This window comes from Carcharhinus amblyrhynchos, chromosome 12 (genome assembly GCF_965287045.1).
Source record: "Carcharhinus amblyrhynchos chromosome 12, sCarAmb.v2.hapA, whole genome shotgun sequence".
Lineage (NCBI taxonomy): Eukaryota > Metazoa > Chordata > Chondrichthyes > Carcharhiniformes > Carcharhinidae > Carcharhinus > Carcharhinus amblyrhynchos.
In genome coordinates, this window is record NC_137335.1 from 65,867,407 (window position 1) to 65,885,887 (window position 18,481).

At 43.6% G+C, this 18,481-nt stretch overlaps 1 protein-coding gene across 1 annotated transcript in view; it reads right to left on the reverse strand.

The window, feature by feature from the left end:
- kcnk12 (potassium channel, subfamily K, member 12) overlaps positions 1 to 18,235 on the reverse strand; it is a 55,916-nt gene extending 37,681 nt beyond the window's left edge. Inside the window, exon 1 of the mRNA XM_080199828.1 lies at positions 17,902 to 18,235. Coding sequence (XP_080055954.1) covers positions 17,902 to 18,235 — 334 coding nt within the window. The remainder of the gene's footprint in view (positions 1 to 17,901) is intronic.
- Positions 18,236 to 18,481: the final 246 nt, after the last annotated feature.

Below are 18,481 nucleotides of genomic sequence, written 5' to 3' on the forward strand. Positions count from 1 at the left end.
TGTGGATTACAATGGAGGGGGGTTGGTGTTGGTCAGCTCAGTCGGCTGGGTGGCTGGTTTGTGATATAACGCAATGCCAACAGCGCAGGTTCAATTCCCATATCAGCCCTGCCTTCTCAACCTTGCCCAATGCCTGAGAGCTGGTGATCCTCGAGTTAAATCACCACCAAACAGCTCTTCTCCTTCAGGGGGAGAGTTGCCTCTGGGACTGCAGCAGCTTTATCCTTACAATTGCTGCTCTAAAAACTCTTTATATATAACGGCACTGACTTAGAACACATATAGAGCAAAAAACAAGTTGAAAACACTTCACTGGGGCGCAGCTCAACAAAGGTGATCAATGAGATCACACCTGACTTCCAAGACTGTAATTTGTCACTCACTTTTCATTGTCATTTATTGAATCAATATATCTGATAGCACCCTCTGTTCCTGATTAGTCACTATGTGGAAGTTGCACCATGATTTTCCTCATTAGTAAATTTACTGCCCCAAGTGAGCTAAGATGTTCTTTTTAAATATGAACATCTTTCTACTTAGAATCATAGAATCCCTACAGTGCAGAAGGGGGCCATTCGGCCCATCGAGTCTGCACTGACCATAATCCCACCCAGGCCCTATTCCCGTAACCCCACACATTTACCCTACTAATCCCCCTGACACTAGAGTCAATTTATCATGGCCAATCCATCTATTTTTGAAGCATGGGAGGAAACCGGAGCACCCGAAGGAAGCCCACACAGACACGTGGAGAAACTGCTTTAAAAACTCATTTTAACCCAAATGCTGTGGAACATGGCGGTTGAACATCAGATGTGCATTTTTTAAGTTGCCAAGTTGGTCGCTGTGAATTGGAAAAAAGCTTCTTTAATATGGTTAATATTTGATAACAAATATATATTTGTTGCCACCATCGGCAACATCAGAAAATGTAATCTCCGCACGGACAGCGACCCGAGGCTGTAACTGTGTCCCCGGCACTGTGAGGCAGCAATGCTAACCACCTTGCCACCCCAAATTGAAACTCCTGAGAAAGAAATCCCCACTTACCCTCCCTTCCTTTAATCTCCTCCTCCCTCAGTGTAGTCCTTCAGCCCTGATCCAATGGCCGTTACCCTCTAACCCACTTCAGCAGAAGATGGCAGTGTCATGCATAATGAACAAGCAATGTATTCAAATCTCATGCCTATGCACATTCTCTCATTGCATTTCTGTGTCCCCATTATCGTTACAGCCTCCTGACAATGGTGATGTCAGGCGGCCGCTAGCTCCCATCTCCTCAGGCTCCCCAAAGCTTCCATCAATTCTACCTCTCTGCTTCAGCAATTACCACATTTCCTTTTATTACTGTCACAAGTAAGCTTACATTAACACTGCAATGAAGTTGCTGTGAAAATCCCGAGTGACTACACTCCGGCACCTGTTCGGGTACACTGAGGGAGAATTTAGCATGGCCAATGCATCTAACCAGCACGTCTTTGGAACATAGGAGGAAACTGGAGCACCTGGAGGAAACCCATGCAGACACGGGGAGAACATGCAAACTCTGCACAGTGACCCAAGTCAGGAATCAAACCTGGATCCCTGGCACTGTGAGGTAGCAGTGCTAACTGTGCCACTGTGCCACCCACTATGTTGCTATTTAAATGTAATTAAAAATATAATACTACAGGTAAAGACAAAGTGCATGAAGATCAAATGATGACTGGATTACAGCTGAATTATACCCCACCCTTTAACTCCACTTCCAGATTTGGACTGGTATCGACTAGTAGCAACCTAAAATGTTGATGCAATTGGTGGATTATCATCTGCAGAATTTACAAAGCACACCAACATTTGGAATCTGCTTAGACATGTCTTAGTTTTCAATACTACAGGGCTCCATTTGGCATCCACTTTTCAGATTTATACAATGCATAGACATTATGACTACACACATGCATAGAAGTATACATCACCTCAGAGTATGGGGCAACATGGAATCACCGCTGGGAATCTTAGACAGACTCTGTCTTTATTATTGCATTTTCAAACAAATCAAAATGTCCATCGAGGTCAGTCTGTCTCAGACATTTTGATACTGAAGGCACCAAAGCTTCTGACAGTCCACGTACAGACTCTTTGGAGATAAATACCATTTTCCACTGACACAGACAAGGGATCATTAGCTGGAAAAAATCCTGAAATCATTTACTGCCTATATCGTTGTTTATTTTCAAACCAAAGCAGCTTCTGATGTCCCAGTTGGAGCTTAACAATTTCTTAACGATTTCTGAGTTCCAAAGCACCATCATTTAGACTCAAAATATTAACCATTCCACAGAAGCTGCCAGATCTGCTGAGCTTTTCCAGCATTTTCTGTTTTTGTTAACAATTTCTTTTTTTTTAAGAAGCCTTTTTAAAATGATTTTCACGGGTAATGGGCGTCGCTGACTAGGCCAGCAATTTATTTACTGTCTATCCCTAACTGTCCCTGAGAAGGTGGTGGTGAGCTGACTTCTCATACCACTGCTGTCCATGTCCTTCCACAGTACTGTTAGGAAGGAAGTTCCAGGATTTTGACCCAGTGACAGTGAAGGAACAGCGATATTGTTCAAAACAGGATGATGAGTGACTTCAAGGGGAACGTGCAGGTGGTGACCTTTCCATGCATCTGTTGCCCTTGTCCTTCGTGGTGGAGACTGGGGGTTTGGAAGGTGTTGTCGAAGGAGCCTTGGTGAATTGCTGCAGTGTATTGTACAGATGGTACACACTGCTGCCACTGTGGGTCCATGGTGGAGGGTTTAGATGTTGAAGTTGGTGGAACGGTTGCCAATCAAGTGGGTGGCTTTGTCCTGGATGGTGTTGAGATTCTTGAGTGTTGTTGGAGCTGCACTCACCCAGGCATAAGGTTGACTCATCCAGCATAAAAAAAACAGACCGGGAGGTGGCTGTTCACCTCACCAGGCCTGTGCTATCTTCACGTTTGAACTATCCAATTTAATCCAATGATTCAGCGAGACAATGGCCTAGTGGTATAATCGCTAGATTATTAATCCAGAAACTCAACTAATTTGGGAACCTGGGTCTGAATCCCACCATTTGAATTCGATAAAAAATATCTGGAATGGAGAATCAACTGATGACCGTGAAACCATTGTTGGAAAAACCCATCTGGTTCACTAATGTCCTTAAGGGAAGGAAATCTGCTGCCCTTACCTGGTTTTGCCAATATGTGACTCCAGAGTCACAGCAATGTGGTTGACTGTTAACTCCCCTCGGGCAACTAGGGAAGGGCAATAAATACTGGCCAGCCAGTGATGCCCATGTCCCACGATTGAATAAAAGAAAATTCTGTCCTAGCGGGCAGTGGTCTGCACCTCAGCCTTGACAGTACCACCATTCTTGTGACGATGCATTTGTGTTGCCCCTTATTAATTCAAATTGCACCAAGAAAATGGAATCAGAGGGCTAAAATGAAAATTAAGTTTAGAATCAGTTTAAAGGAGTTTTTTATCCAATGTTTGGAACATTCTGCCGAGCAAGGCAAGATTTAATGGGCCAGATGGTCTTCTCTCATCTTCCAAATTCCTTAATATTTTCTCATGGAATTAAAAAAACACTTGGCTCATTAACCCCACTCATTCCAATAGCTAGATAGAATTTGCATTGTTGTACACACAGCCCAGTTTATCTCATGTACAGGGAGGTAAATAACAGGAAGAAATAATGCAAAAATCTATAACAGGGACAGATCATTAATCCAATCCATTTTGACAGATTAATTCCTCTATTTCACCAAATTCCTGGGCTATTGGTTCCCAAAATGCCTTTCTTTGTGTTAATTGGTGGAGTTACAGTGGTTATAATTAGCTCCTAGATTCATCATTGAACTTGCAAACTTATAAAGGAATAAATTAAAGCTTCAGTCATTTCTGTTCTTATCTTTTTTGTATCACTGATGGAAGTTGTTGAGATCAGATAGTTATCTATTTTAAAAGATAACCATTTAATAATGTAATAAGTCCTTGGAGGCAGAAGTCCCTTCACCAAAATCTCTTTATTTACGAGTCTGACAACAGCATACAGAGAGCTTTCCATTAGCAGTCTACACTAGGAGTCCCAGAGGAACTGACACTCCTGGTTAAATACAAAGCAAGAGGCTCCTGGATTGGTCCATCAATTTGGCCCTTAATCAGAGAGACCAGATTCTAACAGGTCTCAATGGCCTGATTAAAGTCATTATAGATAATGCATATTTGTGCATTAAACAAATTACAAATAAAACTTTCAAGATAAAACTGATCATCTTTTCTCTAAGTTTGCTCAGTGAATACTCCAAGATTTCAGTCCAAAGGTTTAACCTGGACAATTTGATTGGGACTGCTTCTTTTCACATATGATTTACAGCAGCAACAACTTGTCTTTATATAGCGCTTTGAATGTACTGTCATTCCCTTCGGTGCTTCAAAGGTGGCCAAACAATTAACACCATGCCAAACACAGGGAAGGTGACCAAAAACTTGGTCAAAGAGATAAGGATTGGAATTTTCTGGCAATCTTGTCAGAGGGGTTCTCTGGTCTCACTGCAGTGAATGGAGATTTGACTGAGCGCCAAATTGTCCATCCTTGTTTGCAGTGGTGGTGGGTGTGAATGGCTGGAAAGTTCCAGCCAGGGTGTTCAAATCAATGTCTTTATAGACTGGGAGTCAATGTAGATCAGCAAGTGCAGTGTCTCTACTTTCTCAGAAGATTGAGGAAATTTGGCACGTCCACAACAACTTTCACCAACTTTTACAGATGCACCATAGAAAGCATCCTTTCTGCATGTATCACAGCTTGGTATGGCTTCTGATCTGCCCAAGACCACAAGAAACTCCAAAGGGTCGAGGATGAAGCACAGTTGGTGAGGCCGCAGCTGGAGTACTGTGTACAGTTTTGGGCACCGCACCTGCGCAAAGATATTTTGGCCCTGGAGGGAGTGCAAAGGAGGTTTACTAGGCTGATACCGGAGTTGAGGGGGTTGAGCTATGAGGAGAGGCTGAATAAACTGGGCTTGTACTCGTTAGAGTTTAGAAGAATGAGGGGAGATCTCATTGAGATGTATAAGATGATGAATGGGATGGATAGGATAGAGGTGGAGAGACTCTTCCCGCTCAAAAAAGACAGTAGGACTAGGGGGCACAGCCTCAAGATAAAAGGGGGGCGGTTTAGAACGGAGTTGAGGAGGAACTTCTTCACTCAAAGGGTGGTGAATCTCTGGAATTCTCTGCCCGTTGAAGTGGTGGAGGCTGCCTCGCTAAATATTTTTAAGACGCGGGTTGATGGGTTTTTGATAAGAGAGGGGATTAAGGGTTATGGGGAGAAAGCGGGAAAGTGGAACTGAGCAGTGACAGATCAGCCATGATCTTATTGAATGGCAGGGCAGGCTCGAAGGGCTAGATGGCCTACTCCTGCTCCTATTTCTTATGTTCTTATGTTCTTATGCAAACCATCCTCCCATCCATTGACTCTGTCTATACTTCCTGCTGCCTCGGAAAAGCAGCCAGCATAATTAAGGACCCCACGCATCTCAGACATACTGTCTTCCATCTTCTTCCATCAGAAAAAATATACAAAAGTCTGAGGCCATGTACCAACCGACGCAAGAATAGCTTCTTCCCTGCTGCCATAAGATGTTTGAATGGACCTACCTTGCATTAAGTCTCTACGCCCTAGCTATGGCTTAACACTACATTCTGCACCCTCTCCTTTCCTTCTCTATGAATGGTATGCTTTGTCTGTATAGCGTACAAAAAAACAATACTTTTCATTGTATACTATTACATGTGACAATAATAAATCAAATCAAATTAAATTGTTGAAACGTTTGGGACTTGTTGCAAGTTATGATGCAGCAGCAGAGTTTTGGATGTGCTTAAGTTTATGGTAGGTAGAAGATGAGAGGCCGATTAGGAATGAATTGGAATACCCGAGTGAGTTGTGAACAACAGCATGGAAAAGGAGTTTGATGGAAGGTGGACTGAGACAGTGGCAGAAAAGGAGAATATTACAGAGATGACAATAGATAGTCTTTGTGGGGTTGAATGCTCAGTCAAGGGCCAAAGTGTGAACAACCTGCTTCAAGTTAAAACAGTGGCCAGGGAAGAGAATGGAAATGGTGGTAAAGGAATGAAAGAGAATGCCATCAATCTCCTCAATATTTAACTAAAGGAAATTTGGCTGATGCGATATGTAATCTGACCACACAGGACAGTGGAGGAGTTGAGTGAGGTGGCAGGAAGATAAAGTGAGTGTCATTGTTATTATATCTAAACAGAAAGCAGATTCAAAATGCATCCAGGCAGAGGGATCTGGGTGTCTTTGTTCATGAGTTGTGGAAAGATGGTATGCAGGTACAGCTTGTAGTAAAAAAGGCAAATGGAATGTTCGTATTTATTGCAAAAGGACAGGAGTATAAAAGGAGAGAAATGTTATTACAGTTATATAGTGCATTGGTGAGGCCACATCTAAGAACATAAGAACATAAGAAATAGGAGCAGGAGTAGGCCATCTGGCCCTTCGAGCCTGCCCCGCCATTCAATAAGATCATGGCTGATCTGTCGTGGCTCAGTTCCACTTTCCCGCCCTCTCCCCATAACCCTTAATCCCCTCTCTTATCAAAAACCCATCAACCCGCTTCTTAAAAATATTTAGCGAGGCAGCCTCCACCACTTCAACGGGCAGGGAATTCCAGAGATTCACCACCCTTTGAGTGAAGAAGTTCCTCCTCAACTCCGTTCTGAACTGCCCCCCCTTTATCTTGAGGCTGTGCCCCCTAGTCCTACTGTCTTTTTTGAGCGGGAAGAGTCTTTCCACCTCTATCCTATCCATCCCATTCATCATCTTATACGTCTCAATGAGATCTCCCCTCATTCTTCTAAACTCTAACGAGTACAAGCCTAGTTTATTCAGCCTCTCCTCATAGCTCAACCCCCTCAACTCCGGTATCAGCCTAGTAAACCTCCTCTGCACTCCCTCCAAGGCCAAAATATCCTTGCGCAGGTGCGGCGCCCAAAACTGCACACATCTGGAGTATTGTGTTCAGTTTTGGTCTCCTTATTTAAGGAAGGATATGATGGTATTGGTGGCAATTCAGAAGAGGTTCACTAGATTGATTCTAAAGATGAAGGGGTTGACCTATGAGGAGAGATTAAACAGTTTGGGCTCATATTCACTGGAGTTTAGAAGGATGAGACAGGATCTGATTGAGACATATAAAATTTTAAAAGGGATTGATAAAGTAAATGTAGACCAAATGTTTCCTGTCAAGGGGCAATCTAGAATTAGAAGCCACAGGTATAGACTGAGAGGCAGTAGATTTAAAATTGAGTTGAAGAGGACTGCTTCTCACAGAGGGTGGTGAATTTGTGGAACTCGCTGCCCCGTGGTGCAGCGGAGTCTGAATCATTAAATGGTTTCAAGAAGGAGATAGATATATTTCTGACTTTAAAAATAGGTTAAAAGGAGATGGGGAACAGGTGGGGAAGTGGATTTGTGACCAGGAAGAGAGCAGCCATGATCTGATTGAATGGTGGAGCAGGCTCAAAGGGCTGAATTTGCCTACTTCTACTCTAATTCCTATGTTCCTATTCCATTAGTATATATTTGGAACTTAATATTGCATTTCCAGTTGAGATCACCAAAAAGTAGAAATGAGCTAAGGATGAAGATATAGCTGGCTCCAGAGTTCACAAGGAACCATTCCAGTGATCCGCTGGTGATAACTGGCTGGGTACATTGCCCAATAAGAGAAGAACAAAGCATTCCAGGGTGTACCTGATCATCTGTCTAAATAGGTTCTCCATGGTGGCACAATGGTTAGCACAGTTGCCTCACAGTGCCAGGGACCCAGGTTTGATTCCTGGCTTGGGTCACTGTCTGTGCAGAGTTTGCACGTTCTCCCTGTGTCCATGTGGGTTTCCTCCAGGCACTCCGGTTTCCTCCCACAGTCAAAAGATGTGCTGATTAGGTGCATCAGCCATGCTAAATTCTCCTTCAGTGAACAGGCACCGGAGTGTTCATTGCAGTGTAAACGTAAGCCTACTTGTGACACTAAGAAATAAACTAACTTTTCCTCTGGGTCAGTATCAGATTTTCCATTATGACACCATGAAGTTCCTTGGCATTTTTTTAATGTAAAACCCATCATATAAATGGGAGTTGTTGCCCTGCTGTCACTATCTATATCTACCCCTACAAATCTAAAACCAGTGCCTCATCAGATAACTAATTACTTTATAAGGAGGTTAATTGACACCATGTTAATTGATGAAGATGCAGTCTACAAATAAAACATTCTGCTCTGCAACCAGTGGGCACCATAGGGGTTGAGTACATCATTGGTTCCCACCGCAATATTTTAATTTGAGTTTGTTTTGTGTTTTTTTTATTCATTCATGGGACATGGGTGACACTGGCTGGCCAGCACTTTTTGCCCATCCCTAGTTGCCCGAGGGCAGTAAAGAGTCAACCACAATGCTGTGGATCTGGAGTCATATGTAGGCCAGACCAAGTAAGGACGGCAGATTTCCTTCCCTACAGGACATCAGAGAACCATTGGGTCTTTCTGACAATCTACGGTCATCAGTAGATTCTTAATTCCAGGTTTTTTTTATTGAATTCAAATTCCACCATCTGTCAGGGTGGGATTTGAACCCGGGTCCCCAGAGCATTACCCTGGGTCTCTGCATTAATAGTCTAGGGATAATAGCACTAGGTCATCACCTCCCTGAGTGCCCCTTTAAGTTAAGTTGCAGTGCCCCTTTAAGGATGTATACCCTCAATTAATTTATTGGCCCCTATTATTGACTTGTTAATTTGTCGCCTTTTGTTTTTTTGATATGTTCAAAAGAATTTAACCATTCTTCAGGGAGATAGCATTCCTTTTCATTTCTAATCTTGCTTCACAATTATCAGTTCTGCACTTGGCTAGTTCTGTGATCACAGTTTAAGTTAAATATTCATATTATCCATTCCTCTCAGTATGTTAAAGACCTTTCACAATTTTCTTACCCCTTGGGACCACGCTCAATTCCATTGTCTCAATATGGAATACTCCAACATCCAGAATCATCCCTGGCATTCCTCTATTTCAAAGGACCAGTATTCTTGCAAAGGAAATAAATATATTTTGTGTATCCAGCAAATAAATGGTCAAAAATGGTCAATAAAGCTGCAATATGTTGTTTGTATCCTCAGCCTCACATGGAAATATGTAATATGTTGCCTGTATGACAGCATTGAAAACCAACATATAAAAACCTGAGCAACAATGTAGCTTCTGGAGTTATGGATGGTTAAATATAAATAACATTCTGGTGCAATGTCCTCATTATTTAAGGGCACATATTCTAAAGACAATCTTGTTTTCTGAATCATTTGTAAAGATAAAAGTTACAATGAGTTATACATGGCATTGTAACTCCTTCATTTTGGCCTTTCCGATTTTGTCCTCCCTTCGTAACCATCAATCCTTTCTCCAAATGTTTCTGGAGACCAGTTATGTCAGTTTGAATAGAATCATAGAATTCCCAGAGTGCAGGAGGAGGCCATTCGGCCCATTTAGTCTGCACCAGCCACAATCCCACCCGGACTATATTTCCATAACCCCACGTATTTACTCTGCTAACCTGCCTGACACTAGAGTCAACTTATCATGGCCAACCAACCTAACCCGCACATCTTTGGACCGTGGGAGGAAATCGGAGCACCCGGACGAAACCCACGCAGACGCGGGGAGAATGTGCAAACTTCACACAGACAGTGACCTGAGGCCGGAATTGAACCTGGGTCCCTGGCGCTGTGAGGCAGCAATGTTAACCATAGTGCCACGATGCTGCCCTGGAATCTTGCCAGAAAAATGAGGGTGAATTATTACGCATGTCTTTATTAATGAGCAAGTCGGCTAACAATTGCCTCTGCAATTTACCTCACACAAATGGCAACTAGATTCCCCTTGGAGGTTCTGGTACAGTGGTATTGTCACTAGAGCAGTAATCCAAAGACTCAGGGTGATAGGGATCTAGGTTCAAATCCCACCACAGCAGATGGTAAAATTCGAATTCAATAAAATTCTGGAACTACAAGTCTAATGATGAGCATGGAACTATCTTCTGTTGTTATAAAAACACTCTTCACTTAGGGAACTTCCTTTAGGGAAGGAAGTTGGCTATCCTTACCTGGTCTGGCCTACACATGATACCAGACCCACAGCAATATGGTTGACTCAGTCAGTTCAAGGGTAACTAGAGATGGGCAATAAATGTTGGCCTTGCCACCAACGTCCACATCCCATGAAAGAATAAAAAAACTTTAAATAAGTTTAAGAAATTTCTGGGTTTGCATGTTAATTATCCATTAATCTCACTGCGGGCAGTTAGAGTCAGTACTTAAAAGGTGATAATGTGATAATTATTAATAATTGTAAACTGTTGAGTTCCATTCCTGTACATAACAAATTATTCTTAGAGCCTTTAAAAAAAGTTAAATTTCAATGTTTTAAACATTTTCTTGCTTTCCTTTTATTTCTCTTTTTCTATTTGATTTGATGATAGTTTATCTTCTTTCTCTGTTGTTTCCGTTTCCCTGTTTCACTTTTAATCCTTCAATCTGGTTAATTAAGGAAGTCATACCATAACCTAAGTTTCCTGATGGCGCGTTTTCAGCCTGCACATCACGTTGAAGGGTGCAATGTCCCATAGTGCATGCCGCAAGATGCCCCAGTCCAGCAAGATGGTGGCACAGCACCAGGGACTCAGGTTCAATTCTGACCTCGAGTGACGGTCTGTGTAGAGTTTGCACGTTCTCCCCATGTCTATATGGGGTTTCCTCAGAGTGCTCCAGTTTCATCCCACACTCCCAAAGATGTGTGGGTTAGGTTGATTGGCCAAACTAATTGGCCCTTAGTGTCAGGGCGATTAGCAGGGAAAATACCTGGGGTTACGGGGACAGGGCCTGGGTGGGATTATTGTTGCAAGCTTGGTGGGAGAAATGGACTCCTTCCGCACTGTAGCGACTCTATGATTCTATGATTCTTCCATGAAGTTACGGGCCATTATATCTGTTTGCGTGGCCTTCATTGGCATGGCTGATTGGGAGAAAGAACTCCTGCCAACTTTGATTCCTAACTTTATCAATTTTAATAGATATTTAGACAATTGTATAATGTGATCTGAGCTGAGATGGCAATGGGTTTCATTTTCCTAAGCTTACTTAGGAATAACATTATCTATATTTTATTGTTCTATAATTTTTCTCTGTTCATTTTATGGCATCTGTTACACATGAACACGCCTCGTTATAAATATGTAAATTATTCATGCCTAAATGAATATGATACAGTCTGGATGACTCCACAAACATTGACGTTCATGATGGGAAAATAGTGCTCTTTATTGTAGAAAAGTAATTTATCAGATTCAAATATTATTTTATTATAATAATAAATACCATAAATAATTTATGTTATAAATATTATTCTTCATGTTAGTACACAGGTAGGGACAGGGTGCACAAAACAGTATCCACAATAAAAATCTGTGTACATACATGCCTAATAGGGCATGAAAGAACCACTTAAACCCACCCCATTGAGACATAGGACCCATCAAGTTGTACCTGTTTTCAGGCACGAAAACTTGGTAAAGTTGAGCATGAGGCAAGTAGCACGTTCCATGCCCATCTCCATGCCGGTTCCCCCTTTACCAAGGCCTGAAAATTGCCACAATCGAAACCGCACCCAAAACGGGTGTGACAACATTTTAAATTCATTTACAGGCATTTAAAGTGACTTAATGGGCTGCACGCCCAATTTTATCAGCACTTCCTTCTTTACCACCACGTTCACCCATCCAGAATCGACATGAAACAGACATGCTCCAAAGAAGTCCGATTCAGGCACTCCAGTTAGTGAGGTTGTAGGTGCCTAGCTTCCAACAGCTCTCTGCCTGAGGTTGGTGGGGGTGAAGAAAGTTGGGTCTGCTGCCACTCTGCCTGAGATCAGTTGGGGGGGGGGGGTCCACTGCCTGTGATCAGTAGGGGGAGAGGGGGCTGTGATTGGTCTGGGTGGTGGGGGTGGTGGGATGATAAGGGGTTGGAGCAATGTCTGTAGGGGCCAGGGGGCGGTATGATCTGGCCTGAGATGTAGCAGGGGAGCAGCATTCTTTCAATTCTTTTTCTGCACATGCGCACTTGGAGGCACCAATCGGAGCTGCAGGATTTTGGGTGCATTAAGCCCCAGCCACTGGTTTCTGCAGTGCAGTTTGGAATCACTGATATTTTTGCAGGTACAGCGCGTATGGGGGCACCTCAGAATCGGTAAAACATTGATCTGAAACACCCCCAGTTTCAAAACCATCCAGCACTTAGAATTAAAATTGTAAAGTAGAGCCCACAATGTAACCTGGTACATTGTAGCAGATACTCATCTCATCACACTTCTGCCCACAATTGCCCTATTGCTTTGTTGAGTTGGTGCGACCAAATAATCAGATCTGAACAACACTGAATGTAAGGAGTGTCTGTATACATTAGGCATCCAAGATTACTCATGTGATTCACTCCTTTACTAGCCGTAATCGATTATAGAGAGCGCATACTCCAGGTAGTGTCCCAGAAGAATTCAGACACTTCTCTCCAGCCTCGAGAAGATTGTCCCCTTTCAAGGTGTGGTAGGAACTCGCATCCTGTGGCAGCGGGGACATTTTTTTAGTTCCAAGCCAGGAAGGTGTGTGACTTGGATGAGTATTTGCAGATGGTGGTGTTTCCACATATCTGCTGCCCTTGGTCCTCTGGATGGTGGTGGTCACATGTTTGAAAAGTGTCTTTGAAGGGGCCTCAGGTGAGTTGCTAGAGTGCATCTTGTACATGGCACTCTGCTGTTAATGTGTGCCAGCAGTGAAGGGAGTGAGTGTTTAACATGGTGGTTGGATACTGATCAAAGAGGCTGTCTTGTCCTGGATGCTATTGAGATGCTGCAGGGACTGTTCCCCTTAATAAGCAAGTCATTATTTTCGATATGCAGGACTCTTGCAATACATAGCTGTGAGAATAAAGTTGATTGGTCATTTCTCACCTCTGTGAGCTGTTCATATAGTGTTAGTCAACCAGAGATTAAGAAAATATCTCCATGGCAACTTCTACCAGAAACGTGACTAAAAAACAGCAAGGGATTGGAACTCTATCCCTCTATCCATGGCACCAGACATTAATGCTCTAATATGTTACACCAGTGCACTCCTTGGGAAAGTTCATTTAGTGTCTGAAAACTGGAGGACTTTGGCTTGAACTCTTCAAAGTGAAAGTAAATGACCCTGCAAAATGTTTCTCTACGTTCCTGATCACACTAAAGAAATGCTCTTTATCATTGATCCAACTATTCCAAAACATTAGCACAAAGATTGTGCTACAGTGATACTGACAATTCAAATTCTTTGAATATTTGCAAACCTGATTATTTTTTCTCTTCAGTTTTCATCCTAGTCAGCTAAAGCTGGCATCTCCATAGGATAAAAATCATACAATCCCGACAGTGCAGAAGGAGACCATTCGGCCCATCTAGTCTGCACCAGCATCTTAACCAAGTCCACCCCAGGCCAAATCCCCATAACCCCCTGCATTTTATCCCGTTAATCTGTTACTCTACACACTAAGTTGCAATTTAGTATGGCCAATTCATCTACCCTGCACATCTTTGGACTGTGGAAGGAAACTGGAGCACCCGGAGGAAACCCACGCAGACATGGGGAGAACATGCAAACATGCAAAAGACAGTGACCCAAGGCTGAAATTAAATCCGGGTCCCTGTTGCTGTGAATAGCAGTGCGAACCACTGTATTATTATGCCACCCCAACCACTGTGCCACTATGCCGCCCCACTCCTATGTCACTATGCCATCCCACTTCTGTGATACTGTGCCACCCTGATTTTGTTGGCCATTCTCCAAATTTACGCAAGTAATATTTGTCATGTGCAACCTGAAATGGTGCACAGGAAATGGTACATTTTCCAAGAAGAATCACTGGATAGTGTTTGGAAGTATAAATCCCAAATTATATTTTCCCCTCCTTATCCTAGGTATAGTAAGTCTAACACTAACATGCCTGAGATCAGCTAACTTAGTAGAAGAGGTCAAATGTGGATCCATAGAATCCCATAGAATCCCTACAGTGTAGAAAGAGGCCATTTGGTCCATTGAGTTTGCACCAACTGTCCAGAAGAACATTTATCCAGGCCCACCCACACCCCCTCGCTATCACTGCATTTTCTAGGCTAATCCACTAATTTATACATCTTTGGGCACTAAGGGACAATTTAGCATGGACAATCTACCTAAGCCACACATCATTGGAGTGTGGGAGGAAACCAGAGCAACCAGAGGAAACCCACATGGAAACTGTGTGGCGTTTGTGGGCAAACACCACACAGCCACCCAAGGCCGGAAATGAAACTGATTCCCCTAATGCTGTGAGGCAGCAGTGCTAACCACTGTGCCACCTCTGTGGATCTTTCTACTCTGTCTAAAATGGCACTAAATGTCACTATAATAATAAAGCGCCAGATAGATCATCATATTCTTATAATGTTAAACAATATAGGGATAACAGTCACTTGACAGCTGCCTGCTATTAATATTCAAAGTGTTACATTTACGAACGTGGAAAAGAATGCACAGTGGCACCTGACACATAGGACTCATTGGTATTTAAACTCATCATGATACAAATTTCCTTACGATTGAAATTAAGATGAGATTTATTAGTATCAACCTTGAAGCCCATGTACAAAGACTATTTGAATACAGACAAATCAGAACTAAGGGCCAATATTCTCAAATCCCCATACCCAACCCCATCATGGTTGGAACTGCAATGGCTCAAGAAGAAAGTTCAGTCGAGCCTTCGCAGGACAATCGGAATAATATGGACTTGTCAAACACCAACAACAAGGCCACTGACTTGTGGTTTTAATAGAAGATGGATTATACCACAGATTTTAACACTAAATCTCCAGTAAAATTCCTAGCAAAACTTGAAAGTCCATTCATTAAAAACTGAACATAACTGAGTAACATCATGGCCACACTTTTGTATCAATACAAATTGGGTATACAATGGGATGTGTGGGGGGTGGGGGGGCGGGGGGAAGGGACAGGTACACTTGTGTGGATAAACAATCCTTAACGTTCCAGTAAAACCATCTACTTCATGGAATTTTCTCAGTGCCCTGCTTAACACAACACTCAACGCAATGTCACCTAAAACAGATCAACTGGTCATTCATTCACTTATTGTGGTTCTTGCTAGTGTAAAATGGTGGGCACTTTGACCCATATAATAACAGCTTCAAGTTAATTCACTGTACATTAAATCCTTCCCGGGCAGGGGAAGCGTGAAGGAATGGTTAAGCTGATATGCTACAGTACAATTAATAGGAGAAATAAAATATGATATATTCTCATAATTTGCATCTTATTATATAGTCTGCTCAAGAAATTTCCACCACATTTGGCGTGAGTTGTGCCAAGAAGCTGTTTCAGCCTGAATAGAATATCCAGCTCACATTTTCTTATAGACAGTCACTTCTGACAAACTCACACTCTCTCACATTCTTGCTTTTTTCACACATGCACAAACATTGTCAACAATTGCCTGCATATTATTGGATCTGTGTTACCCTCAGTCCAAACATTTATCTTGCAATGTCCAGTTTGATTTCAACGCTAAAGTTGTTCATTCTTATACACTTTTTGCTACGTTTACACTTTGTCAGAACAAATCACAACAAAATCCCCATGACCCAAAGGCAAATAGAATACTTAATTTCTAAATCTATAAATTTAGTTCATTACATTACATGGAATCGTCCAGAACAGTGCAGCTCAACAATCAGTGAGGTTTGCCGTATACACACACCCAAACACATAGGCATCCTTTCATACACTTGGACTCATTCCCAAGCTAATTCATGAAGCCAAAAGCACAAATAGGTTCGAATCAACACACTTATGTTCCATAGACACGTACTAATCTCAGCTACACAAGGCACACAGAAGACTAATATAAAAGCAAAATACAGCAGACGCTGGAACCTGAAACAAAAACAGAAAATGCTGGAAAATCTCAGCAGTCTAACAGCATCTGCAGAAAGAATAAAGCCAACATTTTGAATCTGCATCCAGACTCTGCAAACAGACTCAAAACATTGACTCTATTCTCTCTCTGCTGACGCTGTCAGAACTGCTGAGGTTTTCCAGCATTGTCTGCTTTTGTTGCACATAGGAATATATTCTTTCTTTAACCCCATTTAAACATTGGTGTGTTACATATTCCTATTCACAGCAATTCATTCAAATGTACACAATGAAAATTACACTCAAGGGATTAACACATTCAGGAACATATGAACAGGAGTAGGCCATTCAGCCTTTCTAGTCTGCTCTCTCACTCAACCAGCTAATTGCCCACAGGATCCCCATATTCTTTGATGATACTGGACTCTGTCGAAGTTCGTCTTGAACATAAACATTGATTGAGCCTCCACAGACTCAGTCACACTCACTCCATATTGGAACTTCATAGATTCACACATTGACACACTCACCTTACCCTTGGGTAAGTGCACACTCCCAACTAAACAGCCACCATTCAAACTCGCCCCCTGATATTCTGACACTTTCATTTACGGCTAAGTTCATACTGGCATCCGCAGACTGAGTGACCCAGTCAAATAATACTGACTCCTCACTCACTCACTCACTCACACTCACTCTCCTCACATCCTCCTCACACACACTCACTCACATTCCTTCCCCACTCACTCTCCTCTCTCATGCTCCTCACACACAATTGCTCACCCACCTCAGTCGCTCACACTCCTCACTCACTCACCCTCCTCACTCACTCATTCACCCTCCTCACTCACTCATCCTCCTCACTCACTCACACTCCTTAGTCACTCACACTCACTCAACCTCCTCAAGCAAACTCACTCATCCGCTTCACTCACTCTCCTTGCTCTCCACCCTCCACTCACTCTCACACACACTCACTCACCCTCCCCACTCATTCACCCTCCTTCCACTCAGTCATCCTTCTTACTCACTCACTCACCCTCCACTCACTCACTCATCCTCCTCACACACACTTATCCTGCTCACAAACTCAGTCACCCTCCTCACTCACCCTCCTCACTCTCACTGACTCACTCACCCTCTTCACTCTCTCACTCACCTCCTCACACACTCACTTTTCTCTCACTCACTTACTCACCCTCCTCACTCGTTCACTCACTCCCACATGTTTTCACTTTCACTCCTTCACCCTCCTCACTGAGTCTGTCACTCCCTCACTCCGTCCTCACTTATTGAGTCTCTCAGTTTCTCACTCTCTCACCCTCCCCACTCATTCCCTCACTTTCATCACTCACACTCTCACTCACTTACACTCTCACTCACTCACCCTCCTCTCTCAAGTCTCTCACTGTCTCTCTCTCTCACTCTCTCACTCACCCTCCTCTCTCAAGTCTCTCACTCACTCTCTCACTGTCTCACTCACCCTCCTCTCTCAAATCTCTCACTCACTCACTTACTCTCTCACTCACTCACCCTCCTCTCTCAAATCTCTCACTCACTCACTTACTCTCTCACTCACTCACCCTCCTCTCTCAAGTCTCTCTCACTCTCTCACTCTCTCTCACTGTCTCACTCACTCACCCTCCTCTCTCAAATCTCTCACTCACTCAGTTACTCTCTCACTCACTCACCCTCCTCTCTCAAGTCTCTCTCACTCTCTCACTCTCTCTCACTGTCTCACTCACTCACCCTCCTCTCTCAAGTCTCTCACTCTCTCACTCACTCTCAGTCTCTGGGAGTTTCTTACCTATAGTGGACACCACAGTCCCCACGAAGTAGAAAGCTCCGGTGAAGTCCCACCTGGCTCTCAGGGTGTCCGAGTGGATTCCGGCGGCGATAGCTGCCTCGTAGTCCCGCAGGAAGGCGCTCAGCTCCCCGGCGGCGATGTCGAACCTGCGGGCGAAGTTGCGGACGGTGCGGTTCCACCTGGCCCGAGCCTGCAGCTCGGTGGGCCGCTCGATGGCCGAGAAGACGGCGGCCCCGCACACCAGGTAAGCCACGATGAGCAGGGCCAGCAGCACGAAGCGCCCGTTATCCTCGTTCAGATGCAGCAGAGCGCAGCCCCGGGCACTGCCCATCATCCGCCCATCAACTGCAGCAACACATAGCCTGTGCCAGGGCAGCCAGTGCCCAGCACTCAGCAAACTTTACTTTCCGGGGGTGGGCTGGGGGGAGTCAGCCTGCAGATTAAACACCCCCCCCCCCAACTCCCCCAACCTCACTCAGTGCAAACTCCCAGCCCCAGTGTTATAACCAAACCCCCCCCCCCCCCGGATCAATTCAACACTCTGCAGGCAGGGAGAATTTCAACTGCAGTCTTTCCCACT